This window comes from Cyrtonyx montezumae, unplaced genomic scaffold (genome assembly GCF_038088225.1).
Source record: "Cyrtonyx montezumae isolate F1298 unplaced genomic scaffold, pur_monq_1.0 scaffold_18, whole genome shotgun sequence".
Lineage (NCBI taxonomy): Eukaryota > Metazoa > Chordata > Aves > Galliformes > Odontophoridae > Cyrtonyx > Cyrtonyx montezumae.
The window spans coordinates 15,304,070-15,323,560 of record NW_027071914.1 but is presented as its reverse complement, the minus strand read 5'-3'; the positions used below and the strand labels follow the sequence as shown (position 1 = coordinate 15,323,560).

General features: G+C 48.8%; 2 protein-coding genes across 7 annotated transcripts in view; one reads left to right on the top strand and one right to left on the bottom strand.

The window, feature by feature from the left end:
* Positions 1-1,993, top strand: part of TCF7 (transcription factor 7) — a 50,799-nt gene extending 48,806 nt beyond the window's left edge. For 5 of the 6 annotated variants that reach the window (XM_065734880.1, XM_065734878.1, XM_065734877.1 and 2 more), the window contains one exon: positions 1,693-1,869. In XM_065734880.1, the coding sequence (XP_065590952.1) occupies positions 1,693-1,772 (80 nt within the window). In that variant the 3' untranslated portion in view covers positions 1,773-1,869. Of the gene's footprint in view, positions 1-1,692 lie in introns of all 6 variants that reach the window. The other variant, XM_065734881.1, reaches the window with a different exon arrangement.
* Positions 1,994-7,146: 5,153 nt separating this feature from the next.
* SKP1 (S-phase kinase associated protein 1) lies at positions 7,147-14,758 on the bottom strand. Its single transcript, XM_065734890.1, has 6 exons — positions 14,719-14,758; positions 12,379-12,475; positions 10,325-10,398; positions 9,114-9,257; positions 8,331-8,471; positions 7,147-7,544 (listed from the first exon to the last, which is right to left on the bottom strand). The coding sequence occupies exons 2-6, from the start codon at positions 12,473-12,475 to the stop codon at positions 7,509-7,511; spliced, it is 492 nt and encodes a 163-aa protein (XP_065590962.1). The 5' UTR covers positions 14,719-14,758; the 3' UTR covers positions 7,147-7,508.
* Positions 14,759-19,491: the final 4,733 nt, after the last annotated feature.

Below are 19,491 nucleotides of genomic sequence, written 5' to 3'. Positions count from 1 at the left end.
GTCACTGAGCCCTGTGCTCATGGCTGATGTGGGCTGAGCGAGGACCGCTGCCTCCCAGACCCGGCAGATCGTGGTGCCCCAGGCATGAGCAAGGTTTAGCACGGAACACCTCACCGCCCCTCCCTGCACCTCTGGTGCTGGCTGGCAGCACCCACGCTGCATCCTCCTCTCTGGGAATGCCTTACTGTGTCAGGTTAGCTCAGACACGTCCCGATGGCCGAGGGACAGCAGGTCCAGGCCATCCTGCAGCTCTGCTCCCACTTGGTAGGATGAGGGGGAATGGATTCAGACTAAAGCAGTGCAGATTTAGATTGGATGCAAGAAAAACGTGGTTTGGTTTTGTTGTACAGTAAAGGGAGGGGTCCCCATCCCTGCAGGCTGCGCAGGTCGGGCTGGGGGGCTCTGAGCACTGTGGGTGTCCCCTCACTGCAGGGATGGGGGCTGAATGGCCTTAAAGGCCCCTTCCAACCCAAACAATTCCGAATCTGTGACTTCATTTGGACTCTCCTAGTTCAGCTTCAGCGCTAACCCTCTGCACTGCTTCCAGTTAACACGGCCTGCTGAGTTTGCAGACCTTAGCATGCTTTTTTATTTAACTTTTGCCTCTCAAACACTCCTTAGCCGCATCTTTTCTGCGACTGCCTGCACTAATGTACTGCTGCCACTCAAGGGCTTCTGCAGTGGGCGCTGACACACGTGGAGAGCAGCTCCCACCCGAGGTTCCCACTCCACAGGAGGACAGTAACTGGTGAAAAACGGGTGCTCCTGGCTGGAGGTTTCACCCTTAACTGGGACAAAACGCTGCAGGGTGCTGCAGTTCCTAAAGGACAGGGATACATCCTCGGAGCTGTATAGGAGCCATGCAGGCTTTAGTATCAGATCTGCTGCTTCTCCATCATTTGAAATCAAACTGCAAGTCAGTGAATCGATGGATAGGATTCTGCCATCCTACAGGGAGGGCATGGAGACTCGTGAGTTGTGTGTAGGGAGCACAGCTCGTCCTGGGCTTTGGCCGCAGCCCACGTAGTGCTCTGTGCTTTCAGCAGCGCTGTCGTGTTTCACAGCATTCACTGGGTCACCCCAGCGAACGATGCCACTGACAGCAGCAATGGCATTTCTCTTGTTCACATCCAGTGCAAAGCCACATTCAGTACTGGGTGACAAGGCATGTTCCAGCACGGTGCATTTTTCATTACTCACATCAAAGAGAGGCGTGTGCCTCAGGAGCGGGTCCTCCATTTATCTGTTCTCCTCGGGGAGCTGAGCAGGAAGGCGTTGGTTTTTGGCTGCTGGAGCTGTGCTGTCGTTACCGGCGCCCCGAGCAGGGAACTGCTCCCTCAGCACTGCTGGGTGACATCTGCGAGCGGTTCGGAGCCTCCCCGAGCTGCTCGGGGGATGCAGAGCACGAGATGGGAGGGATGCGAGACGCCCCTTGCAGCGGGATGCTGTCTGCTGCTGCACCCCGCGTGTCTGTGCCGCCCTCTGAGCTCCGTCTCAGCTTCTGGGGGGACGGATCGCAGCCCGAGAGCCGCGGGCCGGGCCGGGCAGCGTGCCGCGGGCAGACGCGCTCCGCATTGGGGCTGAGCGCGGGAGGACGCTGACAATGCCGCGCGTTACAGCGCCCGCACTGCGTCCCGTGAGTGACTGTGAACTCACCCTTCATTTACAGATAACTCTCTTCACTGTTCCTAGGAGGAAAAAGAAGTGCATTCGGTACTTACAAGGAGAAGGACGCTGTGCCAGCCCAGTTTCTTCCGATGGAAGTGCTATAGACTCCCCTCCCTCTCCCCTGGATGCACTCCAATGCGTACCCTCTGCTTTCCCTTCCGACCAGCTTGCAGCCCCCGCAGACTCCACGCACAGCGAACACACCGACCCCTCCCCCACCTCCGCTCACATCTCGGCCTCTGCCCGCTCCTCCAGACCCAGCACCAGGTGCTCCCCCGTGCCCACGGAGCCCACGTCGTGCGGTGCAGTGTCCACGGGGACGTAGCCCCACGCGCAGCCCTTCACTGAGACACTCTGCTGTCCCTCTGAGAAGGACCACAGCCCCGTCCCCATTCCCTGTTTCACTGCGAAACCTGCAGAGTTAGGCAACGCAACCATCAGAGGATGCTGGAAAACTCCATTCATTCTTGTTTTCTTTCTTTTTTTTTTTTGGGGGGGGGTGGTGGTGAAAGATAGCGAAGCGATTTTTAAAGACTTGCCCTAAGTTGAAGTGCTGATGAGTAAATGCGCCTTTTGCCCCCGCCCTGTGCTGCTTTTCTGTTCGTTTGGGGTTTTTCTTTCTCACTGCATTACCTGTGAGCGTGGCACGCAGCGGCGCAGCCCCAGCTTGCTGCACTAGGTGTAGGCGCTGCCTTCCCCGCCCCTCCTGAGCTGCTTTGAGCCGCAGTCCTCCTGTAGCAGTCCCACCGGAGCTGAACAGCCCTCTGTGAGAGCCCTTGTGTCTGAAACGTAGCGACGCCAGCTTTCCGAGCTGAGCCCTGACCGAGGGATATTTAAACACGTGAGATGTACTTTTTAACTTCTTGTCTGAGGGCAGGAAGGCACCGTTTGCAGTCACACCGAACCCAGTGCTGCACGGCACAGCCCGGGAGCGCTCCCCACGCGGCGCTGCCCCTGCCGAGCTCCGGTCGGTGCAGACACGGACTCCATTCCCACGCAGTCGGGCTGGGGAAGGCCTCAGAAAGCCCCGCAGCACTCAGCCAGAGCTGCTGTACTTCTTACAGCCCCACCGGGGCACCCAGGACCCATGGGGCCGCAGGCAGGAGCTGAGCTGCACAGCCGCACCTCCCCTCTGTAGGACCAGAGCCGCCTCCTGCTGGTGCTGTCCAGCTCGTTGAAGGAGCCACTCTTGCTTCCTCTCAGAGATCCCCTCGCAGTGCTGAGGCTTTCTCTCCAGCCTGACCATACCCACCACGTTCTGCTATTTCATTTCTGTTCTCACCTGTGGACGGGTTCTCATTCCTTAAGCTGATGCAGACCCCGAGCGATGCCCCCGTCCGCCCCACGCTCACACCGTCCCACGGAGCAGCACCTGCTCCACCCACTGCCCAGGGTCCCCTGCTTTTACACTGCTGAAGGGAGAAGCAGCGCCCAACTGAGGCAGAGAGGGCTCGATTTTTTCCTACTTTACCAAATAGGTTTTTGAGTACAGAGCACAAACTGCGTGGTGATATTACTGCGGAACCGTGAGAAATTTCAGATGACCTTTATAATGTAAAAAAAAAAATATTTTTGTATTTTTTTTTTGTTCTTAAAACAACAGCTCTGACTTTTTACATTGGACTCAACTTTTTAAAACAAGTTCACGCATCAAAGATTGAAAATTAAAAACAAAAAAGGACCTCTGATCAGTCCGTAGAGCATCTTCGGGTTCACCCCCGTGGTTAAGGTACTTTTGCTTAGAGTAGTGTAGGTTGTTAACTCGTTCTAGCTTAGAAGCCCTAAACCTATTGCTTTATTCCTCTTCTGTGCAACTTCAGCACTGCTGGAAAGCTCCGTGCACAGACCTGAGCTGCCTGAGCCCTCGGAGCAGCAGTGAGCACCTGCCAGCCCAAGCTGCCCTCAGAGGGCTCCGGGTCCAGCACGAGGTCAGCACGGTACGCCCTCCTTAAGCTGTACACTCATTTCTACATCAGCCTTAAGCAAAGCTGGCTCAGCTCGCCACTCCTCACTGACGCCCTCTGATGGACGGTGCCGTGCGATGACAGCTGCTGTAAAGGCCACAGCCGAGCAGCTGTGCCCTCGGGGGGCGAGGTTGGCAGAAGGGAGCACCAGGTCGGTGTTTCGTGGCTGGATGAGGTGTAACTCAGCAGCAAAGACTGCTGTAAATTAAAACCAGACGTGTCTGAATAACACCAGAGGAAATGGAAGTCCTGACCAGTATTAACCTGCACGTTGTGACCAAGGGCCGCACTAAAGAGCTGGCATTCATTTCAGAGCTCGTCAGGATCTCCCTCGGCCTGTTTCGAGGCCTCTCAGAGCCCCTCCACGCTCTGCCCTGGGCAGGGCCCTCTGCGTCACAGCCTCCTCTCATCACTGACTCCACCCTAACCCTGCACCACCTCCTTGGTGAAACCTTCCCCCTGAGCAGTGCTGCTCAGCAGCTCTCACACCAACACAGCACACGTGTGGCAGAGCACCACAACACCCACACGGCCGCGCTGGTGGCACTGAGAAAACACATTTGCTCTCCCAGAACACCAGAGAGCTGTGAGCTGCCCACCCCCGAGCCAGGACAGCGAGCTGACCAGCTCCAGATACACAGCCCACAGCTAACCCTGCCAACGCAGAGTTACCTCTAGCAGTGCCAAACAAAGGTCTTTAGAAACAGTGTGAAGTGTTTCTTCTGTGCGTTAATGCACTTCTCCACCAGAACAAACCACGGCCCTTAAGGTTCTGACCGCAAAAAACATTTTCTGTTTTAGTTTTCACAGCTATTTCAACTTCTCGTGAAATTCAGATCTGAATTCCTGAAAGCAGTTTGAATGTAGAAGTCATGGAAATACCACTTCATTAAACCAAGTAAAACCACTGTATGTATGTAGCAGGGATAAATGTTTTGCAGCCGTACTTTCATTTGTCCAATATCCATCATCTGTTGTAATTTTTTTACTTCACCGAGTTTGTATTTTTTGGCTTTTATGTTCAAAATATGTTTATAGCTTTATAAATAAAGTAATTGCCAGACTGGCTCTTCAGAACAGGCCACTGGGAGCTGTTATCCTGTCAAGGCGTCGATGCATTATTGCTTAGAACTGAAACAGCTGTCCTGTGTCTAAATATTCTAGCACCATTCCCAGAGGCCTTCACTCCGTGGGGCTGAAGTGATAAAGGAAGGAAAAGCTCCTCCTTCCCCATGAAGTGATCACTGCTGACGAACTCCTTCCTCACCCCCTGCCCACTGCTTCAGCACCTCAGCCAAGAAGAGCACTCCCTCATTAGGCCCTGATTTGGGGAAGGAGCATTTACGCAGCAGCACACAAGTTGATCATTAACACCAAGTCCAGCAATGGGAAACTGGACACCGTGGGGCTGTGAGGAACTGAGGGACACAGCTGGAGGTTCAGCTGAAGAGGAAAACCTGTGCAGCTGATGCAGTGTACCCAAGCTACCCCTCAGCACGCTCGTGCAGAGCCTCCCTCGGTACAGCTTGCACCATCAGAGGCTCAAACAGGTTTCCTTGCACTGACACACAGGTTGGGCAGCTACAGAATGAGGATGAAGCCTGAGCCACTACTACAGGGGAATATCAACCAGGGAAAGTTGCACGGCCCCATGATGAATGAGGCTACTGAGATCAAAACCCGTCACAGCTGCACAGTGCCCTGAGCCCTTCTGCATACTACACCGTGCTGCCACGCAGCACCAGTTTGAGGCCAGCCACACCAGCAGCCAACTGGCACAGCTCTGGGGCAGAAGCCAAAGCCATTCACTCCCCCATTCAAGCATTTGACCACAGAGGGTTATTTCCTGAGCAAGCTGTTCTAAGAGCTAGCAATTCTTACCACAAGTGCTGTATGCAAACAGTGTGGAAGCAAGGCTACCAGGAACACAAACCACCTCTGTCTCCTCACCCTGCAGTACAGGGAGGCACCACGAGGCAGCAGCTGCTGCTCACTGCACCACAAGCACTCAGACTTTACCACCAAGCACAACTGCAGCCCCTCCATTAGGACTGTCCCTTCAAGGATGAAACCAGTGTATCCTGAACACTAACTTCATGCACAGAGATGGATTTGATTCTTCTAAGGATCCGGGGGAAGCTGAACACTGAGCCACAAGAACTGCCAGCAGCAGCTTTTCACTAGTGGTCCTTCACAGAGCTGCACTGCTCACAATGCAGGATGCTTGGCAGGCTTTGAACGTCCCAGTCGGTAACACCGGGGCATTCTGCACCCACTGCCAATGCTGTCAGCACACAGAGGCAGGCCCAGCAGCCTTATGAATAAGCATATGTGACCAGCAGCTGCCTCCAAAGCATGGATCTGAGTGCTGCTTCAGAACAAGTCATCAATGCTTTCATTAATGGTCACATCAAAGCAAGATTACCTAAAAGCTGGTGAGCAAAACAAGGAATCCATCTGGATTTAGCTTCAGGCTTAATCTGAGGAGCTGCTGGCTGTGCCTGACCAGTAGCCTGCATTCTAGTCATTCAAAAATCAATGAAAAGGTTTTGTTTCAGTTAACCACTCCCTCAGTACTATTACTCTTGCACACAGTAAGAAGTGTCAGCTGCCTAGTTACAATTAGAACCGTTTGTAAATAGAAGTTTAAAAGCCCTTTATTAATTCAAAAGTGAAACACTGGTATTTAAAGTGAGATAAGTATGTTTATTAAGGTTCATTCTACTCTAAGATTTATACAGAGAATGGAATGCAATACAAGCTAAGAGCACACCTCAAAGATCTACCACAAAACCACCCCCTACTCCCTATAAGGGAACAGTAAAAAAAAATTAAAATAAAAATCAGGAAACCAGTTACTGTTTAACTAGTTGCAAGTGGCTTTGTCCAAAGAAGTCAAGCTCGATATTGCATTAGCTTTGTATGCAATAATTAAGTCTCTACAAGCAGAAGTATCACATACATAGGCAAAAAGATCTCCCATGGATACAGGAAAACCATGTTTTAAAGAGCTACGTCACAAGGGTAGTTTAAAATTGCCTAAAAGAACCCAGCCACTAACGGCATGCACAGGTCAATAATATTAACTTTGGTAATGTCAGTCATTTTTGGTCAATCCTGGATTCCACTTTTAGCAAAAGAAAGTATAAAAACATCTGTCCTGTGCACAAAGCAACACGCACTCATCTGCTACCAGCTAGGGGCAGGTCTTCAAGACGTGGCTGGAGGGTGCCAAGTTTGCTGCCAGAAGCTTGCTGAGCTCTGGATCACATCTTACACTAGGCCTATCTGGCAAGGCCAACAGGACAAGAAAGTGGACAGATTTACTTTTCAAATGCAGAACAAGAACCATCACTGAAGTTAGACAGCTTTAAGTAACATCAATTTTCCCACAATGTTTTTGTAAGGAATGCAACTTTTTTTTTTAAACCTTATGTAGCTCCCCAAGACATATTCAACTTCCCCTTCTGAAGCCATCAATACCCTGTAAATAAGTGTTCTGTTCTTCCTGAGGAAGAAAGAAGAGGTGGTTTTATTTACAATGGTGGAGTCAATGCTGAAGATTGTAACTGGACTTGGAACAGTTAAAAAAGGATAATGAAAATGACAACCTTAAGTGCTACTTTCCATACAGAATCCACACTTACTTCAGTTTTATTCGCTGCAGAGTAAAGTAAAAAGACACCCCAATACACTAGTAAAAATGCAGGTTTCAATCTATACTCAAAAAAACCACTACACATGCAAAGGGAACAATATCCTGCTAACACAACTTCATTTGCTGCTGCATTTGTCTAATATTAACAATTATGAACAGAGCAGTGCAACTAGTATTTGGAACAATCCTTACAGTGTTCAAGGGTCAGGCACAATGCTTCACTTCTCTTCACACCACTGGTTCTCCTTACGTACCTGAAAGGACACGGTAACTGGTGAAGTGGTGCAGAAAGCTTCAGGAGCTCGAGGTAAACCCCCATAAGCACTCAGGATTCCTTACTACAGAAAGGCATTAGCTTGGGAACAGCTTCCCCTCCTGCACAGTGCACAATTGCAAAGACTCCCAAATTTACCTTTCATCCCTATAAACTAAGGAAGTTTTCATCAGATGTCTGTATGAGAACTGCACTGTTTCAGCAACTGAAACTAGTGGACTGGCTTAAACCTAAACTGCCTGTTTCACAACAGAGCAACTGAAGATACACTGATGCACACAATTCATTGCCTTCATTAAATTCACTCATTTGTTAAATACAAATTTAAACAAAGCCGCTCGGGTCTGATCCTTCCCAGCTTTTTTGGGCTCCACTTTTTGTCCAAGTCATAAGACCAATGAATTTACAAATTAAAGTCAGTAATCTGAGCATCTCAGCCTTCTAGCCACAAGCAGAAATACACCAGCACTGTTACTACAGCTCCAAAACAGCCACCCAAGGCTGTTAAAAGCAATCCTACATTTTTCCTTACCACCTTTAAGCTTGGAAGTCAACTTGCTTTTCTGACCTTCTTTCAAGCAACGGGCTGCCAGCACTAGACACTGAAAATTCTGGTAGTAGCAATCCAATTGTGAGTAGATAATGCATTAGTTTAAGTTTTTTGTAAATAACAAGTCAGCTGCATCAGTCATTACAAAATTATGAAGCATCACGTGTTAATTCAGCAGAAAAACAGCTAAATTGTAATTAAACCCAGATCAAGTACCTGTGCTTCCTCCTCTTCAGTGAAGTCATTCTTAATATTGAATGTCTTGCGAATTTCTTCTGGAGTTTTCCCCTTGATCATGTTTGCAACTGTCTTGCATGTGACATCAAGCAAACCTTTGATGTCCAAGTAATTTGCAGCCTGTAAAACAGTTTCCAAATTTAAAGCTTCCAGATCCATTTTCTGCCTCTGTAGATGTACTACTAAAGGCTTGCTTCCAGCACTGCAGAATTGCTGTAACTGCAAAGAAGCTTCTAGCTAGAGCCCTGAATTAACTACCTGAAGATTACTTGACAATCAGGAGCCACTTCTACCATGAAAGACCCATCCCCTTCTTTTATACAAGGCTTTCAGAACCTTGCATGCATCTGAGATCGTAAAGCACTTCAGTGCTGTCAGCTGGCTAAGACAGGAGCTGCCAGGCCAAGCAGCACACAAGGCTCCCATCTAGCTTTTTTCTTTCTTAATGTATATTTATGCAATCTCTAAAACTCCATTTAAAGTAATGAGCCCTCAGCCAAGACTCAAAAGCTCCAAGAGTGAAAAAAGTCAACTGCAGGGCCACAGACAAGTATAGGAAGTGACAGATGAGCAAGCAGAAGTTGTGCACGATGTTAACAAGCATCTGCCATTCACCAGTTTCACCCAACAGCCACTGCTGGAGCTAGCTGCCCAACCCACATTCCCTCCACTAAGTTAATCAAGAAGCATCAAGACTTATCTGTAAAGCATACACACAGGTCACTGTGCAGGCACAGCCTTTATGCTTCTGAACACACTTACCAGGATGAGTTCAAAAAGTGTTCCTTGGTCTACTTTCAGAAATTCTTGATCCCACACAGGGATGTCATCCGTTCTTTTCTCTTTGTTCTCATCATCCTCAGGAGGAGGTGGATCATCTTTGTGATGGGTGCACCACTGAATCACCTAATTATAGTTTTGATATTAAACTTTTACCCAAGTGACTTTGCCATTAGGCCCCAGCTGTAACATAACTTAATTTTACAAGAAGAGTACTTTTCCCTCTGGATTGATATCAGAATCACATGAACATGTTTCATCATCTTCTATTTTCCTCTTAGAAGAGTTAATCCCCAATCCTGGAACACAACAGTCTTCAAGAAGCTCAACCAAGACAGCAGTTAGCCAGTTAAATACTCAGGAGCCTAGCTGTTAAAAGTTAACAATAAATGCTGTGCTACCACACACAGGAACCACACAGAAGAAACAAACCTCTCTTTCTTTCTACATTTTTCTTTCTCTAGATTCTGAGGAGCTGGAACTGTTTGAAGAGCAATTCTTACTAAGCTGAATACCACGTAAGGGAAGAGTGAAGTACTGAATAGCTACCAACAGGACAAGGTCACCACAGTACAAAGTTCACGTGGCAAAAGCCTGCATGTTTCCAAGACAGAACTGCTTTATTGGTTGGTTTGTTTGTTAACAAACAAAAACCCATCTCATCAGCTAGATAATTAGAAGTAGCATCCACTATAAGTAAAACACTGTTCCATTCTGCCAACCCAAAAGATCTCAAAGTCTGAACCTATTTATGTAGGCCTTCACTAGGAAATAATTCCTAACCCAGTACTTACCCCAGCACATGGCAGCATTTATTTTGGCCTGAAGTCTTCTACTTCAGAGCAAAAAAATAAAATAAAAAACTCAAGATACAGCTACATTTTCCACTACAAAGCCCAGTTACAATCAGTGCTTTAAAACCACAAGATGCTAGTGAGCAGATGTCCAGCACCACCCCTATGCCCCAGGAACCCTGCCCAGCCTCCAGCTGCCATTCTAGGTCACTCCCATAACTCTTCAGCCACGAGCTGTCAGCCTCACCCCAGTTCTCAGATGACCCATGCTCGTGCACCTCATTATGGTGCTACGCTTGCAGCTAACACATGAAAAATGTTTTAACACCAATATTTAACTCCAGCGTTAATTCCTTACTTCATTATGATACACAGCACAACCACCTCTCAGTACCTTACCTTTTTTAAAATAGCTGCATTCACATTTGGAAGAGGGACCGGGTCATCGTCGCCTTCATCATCCATTCCCAAGTCTACCAACAGAAAGATGACTCAGCAAGCAGCACAAAAGCTTTGTTCTCCACACTGAGCTGCTTCACTCATTCTCCACTACTCTGACAACACTGAGGCTGAATGGACACATTGCAAATGATCTCTAAATTAAGGCAGAAGCTTCAGAGTGGTTCTGCAGAGGCACTGCTGCATTCTGCATGCTGGGTTCCACTAACTGTAAGCTAAGGAGCTTAATAATGCTGCCTCCAAAGAGATGCTGATATACTTCAAGCATGAGCTAGCTATTAAGTCAGTTACTTGTCACAGCAGAATGTGATATAAATGTGTTCTGTTCCCAGAATGCTGAGTGATTACCAGGTGTTGTATTCAGGGAATGCAACTGCTTTCATTAGTTGGGTATCAGTTAGTGCTATTTTCTTGGAATAGCTAAATTCAGAGTTTCTGAAGCCAAAGTACTGAGATGAAGGAGTACTGCATATGGTACCAATTAGCAGAAACTCCAAATGCATACTCTGACCACAGAAATAGATATCAGTGTAAGAAGTCATCAAGTGGTCTGTCCAAAGCTGCTGGCACAGAGAAGTAACTCAAGTTCCACCCCCTCATCAGTCAGCTCTGCTCAGCTCATCCCCACCCCTCCAAAACTGCAGTTTCATCTGTTAGCAGAAAATCAATACTTCATTGGTGGTTTCATGATGCCTGATGCAACTCCACTTTTAACCTCCTCCCCTTCATTCCATCAGACAAAGCAGTGTGCATTAAGTGCCAGTGCTTAAACACCTGCAGAGCAGAACACCTCCTCTCTGTGCTGTTAGCAGACTGGATATCTCAGTCAGGTCAGCAGGAGACCAGCTGGGGGGGCAGCGTACAGTACCACCACCGTGGGCAATTTTCATCAATACCTGCATGTCACTAAACACTGCCAGTGACACAGCCTGTGCATGAGAAACAGAGGAGTTACGTTCCCTAACGTGTTCCCACTGATCTCTATGCTTCCTGCTCATGTTGCTCATCGTGTTTGAAAGCATCTCATCAGCAGAGCTAAAGCAGTCCAATGGTTGGTGTATTTCAACCTTATTTCTGTTACTGTCTTACACATGAGGAGGCACAACCAGCCAATGACTTGCAGCCAAGGACTTCATTTTAACTACATCTGCAAGAAGATATTTTCTAAGTTAATTTGTGAATAGACCTCCAAACCAGAGAGAAAACAGTAAACAATGAGGATCTGCACCAGACAGATCTGACACAGTTCGCTCCGTGTCCCAGCCATCTGGCAACTCCCCTCCCCCACCACGAGCTCTTTTGTTTCAAATTCGTCAGCAGGAGATCAGAACCGAGTAGTTATCAAATAATTTAACTGTGTAAATTCACAATACAGAACTCCCTTCAACTCTCCATTCACTGCACGAGCTTATGTTCTCCTCCATTTAAGGAAAGACAGTCACAAAGCAACGACTTCAACCATAGAAACACAGAAAAAGAGGGTTTGGAAGGGACCTCAAGAGATCATGGAGCCCAGCCCCCCTGCCAAGGCAGGCTCCCTACACCAGGTCACACAGGCAGGCATCCAGGTGGGTCTTGAATATCTCCAGAGAAGGAGACTCACAGCTCCCCTGGGCAGCCTGTGCCAGTGAAGTCCCAGTGAATTCCACTTGCATAATTGAAGGAAAAAAATAGCTTTTAATATATACTAAAAGTGTCCACTGAAACTAAACTTTGCCTAACTTCTAGGAAACTGAAGAAAGCTGTAGGCAAAGCAGTGGGGGATTTGTATTTCCCAAGCCTTCTGGGAACTGCTTTCAAAAAGAGGACAGCAGTTCAAGGTTTGAGAGAACATATTTACCCCAAACACTGAGTCACACTAGCAATTGTTCCAGCTGTTCTGACATGAGATACCAAGTCATCTCTTTGCAGCACAGTACCAGCTTGTCTCCTTCGGTCACAAATCCTGTCCAAGAGCATTCCTGAACGCACTGCCAACTCAGCTTCACACTTACCTTCCAGCATGGTCTTAATGGTCACAGACTGCTTTGCAATTTCAACGTCAACTTCAAAAATCTCTCCATCTGAACTCTGGAGTTTAATTGAAGGCATCTATAAGAAAAGGACAGTTATTTTCACACAATATTCAACAGATTTTATAAGTTTAGCTGATTCAAAGCTAAACCTTCAATTTTATATTGATTCTGACAGCCCTGTGTCACTTAGAACGCACTTCAATTATTTGCTGCTTGGATCAACAGTCCTGAGATCATTAATCCCGATGCTTAAGAAGGATTGACACAAATACACCCACCAACCATTTAAAATAGAAGGAACCCATAATTTTTCCCTTAAGTTGAAAGAAAAATAAAATAAACAAAAGCATTATTTACTGATCAATTGATTTGTTCTTAAACACAGTACAACACTAGAGCTATCTTCCTCTTGAAATAGCCCTTCAACAACAACTCCAAAACACAGTCTGCCTTCAAACTCAACCACTGCTCATTTTAACCCTGACTGAGGGCAAATCCCAAAAGGAGTTTTCAAATGATAGCACCTGGAACAGAACAATAAAACCTAAGACAGAAGGAACCTGCAGATGTGCTCCTGTCCAACCCTCCCTCACTCCACAGAGTCAAACAGACCACATAACTCAGGATCAAATTCCCCCTTCAGAAAGCACTTTGCATTCTGAAGAGCCTGAAAAAGCAGTACACCACGGCAAGGAACACTATCAGCACTTAACACTGCTCCTGCAGAGTAGGAAGTTACATCAGCACTTCTTAACATTCGGAAGGAGAACGATGACTAAGGATTTTTTCTAAGTTTCCCAAACACTGATAAGGCCTGCAATGCAAGCAGCAGCCTCTGAAGATGTCATCAATAAATAACATTTACAGAACAACTTCTCATACACTTAACTCAGAGCCAGAAGTAAAACTTGTTACAGTAGCTACCAGGTTACAGCTTCTGCCTAAAGCTGTGCCTGAGCTCTGCAGAGATACTTAAAGGGACCTGAAAGACACAACAAACCTGACTGCAAAAATGTTCTCAAACTCATAGGGTGCGCTCCTATACCACTCAAAACATTCCTCAGCAGCAGACCACTGCAACATTTTCTTTTCCTCTCAAGATAACTGCCTGAAAATACCTACAGCACACATTGTAAATGCAGCCTGCAAGTTGTTTTATAGGAGACAACACAAGAGACAACAAATTTCAAATTCATTTCATTTTAATTTCACTTCACTCCATTTCCAGACGTACTTCCCCAGCCAAGTTTATCACCTAACCACACTGACTCCTTGCAGTAATACCTGAAATGCCAAAACTGAACCAGCTGCACCTCTTGGAGCAGACATACATTGTCCTTTCCCAAATGCTTTCCACAGCTCATCAGTATGGCTGAGCCTGACAGCACTGCAACAAACCAAAGCCAACGAAGGCCAGCCAGAGTATGTCATTAAGCAGCTCGCAGCAGCCCGAAGTCCTCATTGCTTTAATTTCCATTTGGCAGAGCAAGCAGCTAGTTAATGTTCACACAGCAGTGTAACCCTATATGACAGTGCTGCTTCTAATTAGGATTGGAGTTTTGGAGGAACACAGTCCTGGCCGTTCCAAAGATATACACACCCACAAAAAATCAAGCGAGGATTAAAGCATAATCCCACACTGCATCTTGAACATGTCCTGAAAGGGGGGAGGGGAAGGGATATCAAGGCATACATTTTGCATTTAACGCATCTGTTGTTGCAACACGGGGCTGAAAGCAGTGGAGCACAAGCCCAGCTCCATACGGCAGCTCCCAACCCCCTGCCTGCGCCTGGGATTACATAACGCCGCACGGCAGAGCTGGGGATGCAGCCTGCCTGCTTCCGGGCTGCATCACCCGCACCTGCCTCCGCCTCTACCTGCTCGATAGGAGCCTCAACCAGGTGCAAACAGGTTAGCTCAACTACTGCCCGCAGCAGAGCAGCGCACTACGCGCTCAGATATCGTTACCGGTTAGGTTTTAATCCGTTTTAGCTGTAACAGAGCCCCACACGCGGGTAGGCCGCAGGGAAACAGCGGCAAAGCTCCCTCCGGGCCAGCACAGCTGTGGGGCGGGGGAAAGGCGGCTCAGGGCCCCTCAGGGCCCGGTCCAGCTCCGCAGCCCACGGGCACCGCTCCGCCCCCCACCTCCCGAGCGGGAGCGACGATTCCCCCTCACGGTTCCCCTCCCCCCCCCCGCCCCCGCGGATCCGCGTCCCGCTCCCCCTTCAGGTGCCCGCAGCCGGGCCCGGTCCCACCGCTCAGCCCTCGGGCGCCGCTTCCCGCTCACCCTCACCCCCTCCCGCCCTCGGAGGCCTCACCGCGAGGCGCAGCCGACGTCCGTAGGGCGCTCACGGAACCTGGCAGCGGCGGCGCGCGGGGACCGACTGCGGCGGCGGCTTTATGAGGGGGGCGGGGCGTGGGGGGAGGGGAGAAGGATTCCTCCTCTCGCTGCGTCGTAACCGCCGTGCTGCCCCCTAGAGCGCCTGAACAAAGCGCTCCGCTTCTCTCCTCCAAACCGCGCCGAGTGCAGCTGTGATACGAAGAGCCCCGTGCCGCATGCACTGGGATAGGGAAGGAGGGAAACGGAGCGGCAGCGCGGCGGGGAAATCGGATGGAAGCCCTCGGTTGTATTCAGGCAGTGACGGGGCCGCCCCGCGAGAGTCAGAAAGGGCGGGGGAGCGGCGCTCGGGACAACGCCTGCGGCGCCCCCTAGCGGCGGGGCGGGGCGGGGGGGGGGCAGCGCGCTCCGGGCGCCGCGTCGCTGTTCCGCGCTGCGGCAGCTCGCTTCATCCGCCATCGCTGCGCGTGTCTTTAGCGAAGCGGCGCGTCTGCACAGCCCGGTTAGCAGGCGGCAGCGCCCTGCAGGCTGCTGCAGCCACGGAGATAGAAGGCCTCGAGGTGCAGCAGGCGGCAAGGAGCGCGGGCACACCGCTGTGCTGTGCTGTGGGAGCGGAGGTGGGCTGCCCCCAGCGCGTTGTCAGCCACGCAGCTCGGGATGAAGCCACGCTGCGTTGGTCGTGTTTATGGTCGTGTAAATGGGTTTCTCGGACTTTGCAGAGCAGCGGTGGAGGTGAACGGCTGCGCTGAGGGCATGGTTTCTCAGTTTCGGGGTGCGGAGCAGCTCGCTAGTTGCTGCGTGCTTGAAGGTGGCAGCAGCCCGCTCAGGCCTGGGAAACTGATCTGGAGATGAGTTAACCGTGCTTGAACGATCTCCCCTTGTGTCTCCCGGTCTTAGCTGCTGTGCATGGGACACACAGCTCCAAAAACGCTGCAGAGCCGCTGAGTGCACAGCTGGAGGTGGCAGTGCTGCTTATACACAGCACATCAGCACTGCCGTGTTCCCTGGGGATGCTGCTCGTAGTGTCCAGGTAAGCTGGTGTCCTCAGTTCTTTAGGACCTAATAATCCTGTATATATAATACAGGTCTACATATGCAGAGGCTTTACATGCATACGTACCCCAAATTATTCCTCGTGGCATTCACCTCTTCCCTCTGAAGTCTCTCTCACGGTTCCGCTGTTGATAATGACTTTCAGTGCATTAAAAGAAACACCACTGCCTTTATTTTCTTTAAATTTTCCATTTTTATTATTTAAATATTAAATAAATATTTACTCCTTGATTTAGGGTACCAGATGGTGACAAAAAGTGGTCTGCAGAAAACATCTGCAAATCTGAAATACTTTTTCCTGACGCTGCCCAAGACCAAGGTCTCTGATCAGTAAGCACAGGTTCCCTCAGCCTGCAAATCAAAGTCAGTGGAAGGGGAGGGGTCTGCTCTCCACACAAGGCAGGTTTATAAAACCTAGAAACAGGCAGAAGGCAAAGTTCCCCTCCTAAATGTGATCTGTGCTTGGTTTATAATTCAAGGGGATTAATCTTGATGCAACTTGCTGAAGGTGCCACTGAGAAAATGGAGTTGGTAGTGGATTTTGAATGTATTTGTTGAATTAGAAGTCTGGGAAAGTTAAAGTGACAAAAACACCACAGTGTACGAGGTGGCAGACAACTGTCACAGACAGGATGTCATCACGTGAAGGCCACCTCCCACTGTGCCCTACATAGCACGTAGGGAATCTCTCAAAGCTAGTCTGAATGATTTTTGCTGTCTCTGTCATGAAAAAGCCACTGCTGGTGACAGTCAGAGTCCTGCAAGGCAGTCAGTATTGGCAATGCAGAAGACTCATCCTTCACTAAAGTGAAGAACAAGACAAATGAAAGTAGAGACCAGTCTCAATTGTTGGGTGCACACGTAATCGTTCCAACGCAAACAATCCTGAACCTAAATAGAGTTGTAGAGGTAATTGTACTGCGTATCAGTCATAGATAAATTACAATTAAGGACCTTTTACCAATGAGAATTCAGAGGAAGGGGGAAGCTTAACACTATAGAAAATGCACAAACTGATTGGAGCAACCAAGATCAGCACAAGCTTAATTTAATACCTATCAGATCCAGAAGAGCTCTGACCTACATTCTTGCAGCATCACTGGGCTGTGGGCAGAAGCCAGCTGAGCAGTGCACCGCTGCGGGGGGAAGGGAGCTCCACTCTGAACGTGGCATTAGCAACAGAGAGCAGCTCCCCGACACAGCAGCAGAGAGCAGCCTGGACACAGCACTGGATTGCTCCAGAACCTTGGACTGCTTGCAGCTATTTGATCTGTTTAGCTGAAAATAAACACATTCTCCTGTCTATGCCCCCTCTCCTTCTCCCCCCCAAAAAATCCAGACACTTCACACTCCACGTTCATTCGTTGTTGGTGATGGTGGCAATTTAGAGATTATGGAGATAACATGATATAAAAATATTTTTTTTTTACTACAAGTGTTACATGGGGTTATCAAAGCCCAGGGTGAAGCAGGCTTGAAGGCCCTCAGCTCTGCTGCACCAACGACAAGCTGGGAAACGTCACAGGACTCAGTTTGGATTTGCTGATTGAAGGGAAGGCGAGCCTGCAAGGACTGTACTGCAGCAGACCACAGCTGCTCCTGCACAGAGCCACTGCTGGGAGGCAAGGTGTGACCACTGAGCCTGGCTGAAAGCTGATCTGCACATCCAGGCAGGCAGACTCACTAAAGTGCTGTTTTCTTTTTTTTTTTTTCTTCAAGGAATGCAATAGGTTGGGAATGTTTTTGAGAGCAAGCAAGCACTTTTTTTTTTTGTCTGATGCAGATGCTGGAAAAATACTGCTGAGCTGCTTGTGCTTGTGCCAACATTATTTAAAGCAGTCTCACAACAGTGCAGCAGGAAAGGAAGAAAATTCTTATCTCCACTAAATTCCAGAGAAATTGGTGTTATTTCTCTGCTTCATCATAACCTGTGTAACAGAAGCATCCTTAGGATGGTGCTTTCTGTGCAAGTTGGGTCCCAGTAAGGCAAGGCAGTGTGTAGGAACCAAGGGAGGCAGGCTGCAGTTTGGGTGAATCCACATCATCTCAGGCAAACACCAGCTTCTGTTTCTCCTCTCCTTGCCTAACTACAAGGATCTGAGACAGCATAAAAGATGAAAGATAAGGGAAAAGTTATTCAAAATAGAAGCAAACCTACCTCAAGCATATTTGTTGCATCCTCTTCCTAACCTCATCTGCAGTCCACCTACTTACAAATACCAGCTTTTGTACAGCTTTTGTGCTGGCATCCACAGAAATAATTGGGACCACTCCAATCCTGGAGTCCCTGTTTCTGCATAGGGATGCTGCTGGGTGGCAGCTCTCCATCTGTGGCATGGTTAGCAGAAAGCTGCCTGATTCCACCCCGTGGCACAGAAGTGGGACCACACTGCCACGCTGCACCTGCTGGCGTGTAAGGAACACGGGGCTGTCAGAGCAAGAACAGAATGAGAGTGACTTCAAGCAGCTGCTTGTGAAACGGTGAAGATCTTTGAGCACATACTGTGATATTGAAGTAAACTAAATTGGCTTTACAGGATTTTTCTTTACTGTGTGGGTGATGAAGCATGGGCACAGGTACCCAGAGAGGTGCTGAGCCTCCAAACTCAGTGGGACACAGTGCCAGGCAGCAGCTCTGGTGGCCCTGCTGGAACAGCTGGTGCCAGAAGTGCCCCCAGCCCCAGTTCTGTGGCTACACGATGCTGTTACAAAGCCTTGCAGCTGTCCAAAGTCCAAAAGGCAGATTCTAGGCAGATACTGATGCCACGGGCAATAAAAAGCAGAGGCTTTAAGGTTTCAAAGTCCATGGGAATAAACATACTGCATTTCACAAGCCAGGCTAATTCGAAACATTTTAGAAAGAGAATGTGGTGGAAAAGTGACAGTCCCACGAAGCACCGATGGCTGAGCTAACACTGAGCAAAGCTCAAGAACACAGAATTTTATGTTTGAAAGAGAGAAGCCAGAGCAGCCTCCAGAGCCAATGAACCTCCTCACCCACATCCCAGGCAGTGCCAGGCAGCATCCCGCTTCCCCAGGACAAAGGCAGTGGCACAGCACAAGCAAAGCCAACTGCAAAGTGGGTCAGGCACAGAATGAGCAGCAGAGCCTCCCCCTTTCCCCAGGAGAACTTACACTGGCAGCTACAATGAAGAAGGGCTTTGACAAGGTCTTAACAATAAAGCAGTGGTGCTGGTGGTCTCAAACCACGTGAGAGCCGTAGGCAGCAGGAAGACAGGCTAAAACCTTTCCATCAAGCATGAGATTACTGGCTTAAAAAATAGAGTCCTATTTGACAGCTCAGCTCTTCATATTTAAATGTATCATCCCAACTCAGACAGTTTCTATGTGTGGTGTTTTTTTTTTTAAGGGAAATGTCACACTTAGGGGCAATCTGGTGAGAAATACAGATACAGAAGTCAGTAAGAGGACCAAGTAACAAATGCTTTGTTCAGTTTATACCACCTTACAGAATGAGGCATGCGTTTGCAGCATTGCTGGTTCTCAGCAGCAGCACCCACCCTTCGGTTTGCAGCAGAGATGCTCACCTCAGGTCACCCTCCAACCTCTTCCATCACTCACACAGCAAAGGTGGCAATGCAGAAATGAGCTGGTGCCGATGTGAAACCACTGACACTGCAAAGCAAAGTCCTGACATCTTCACAGTTGGATGGCGAGCTAACAGGATGAACACCCATCG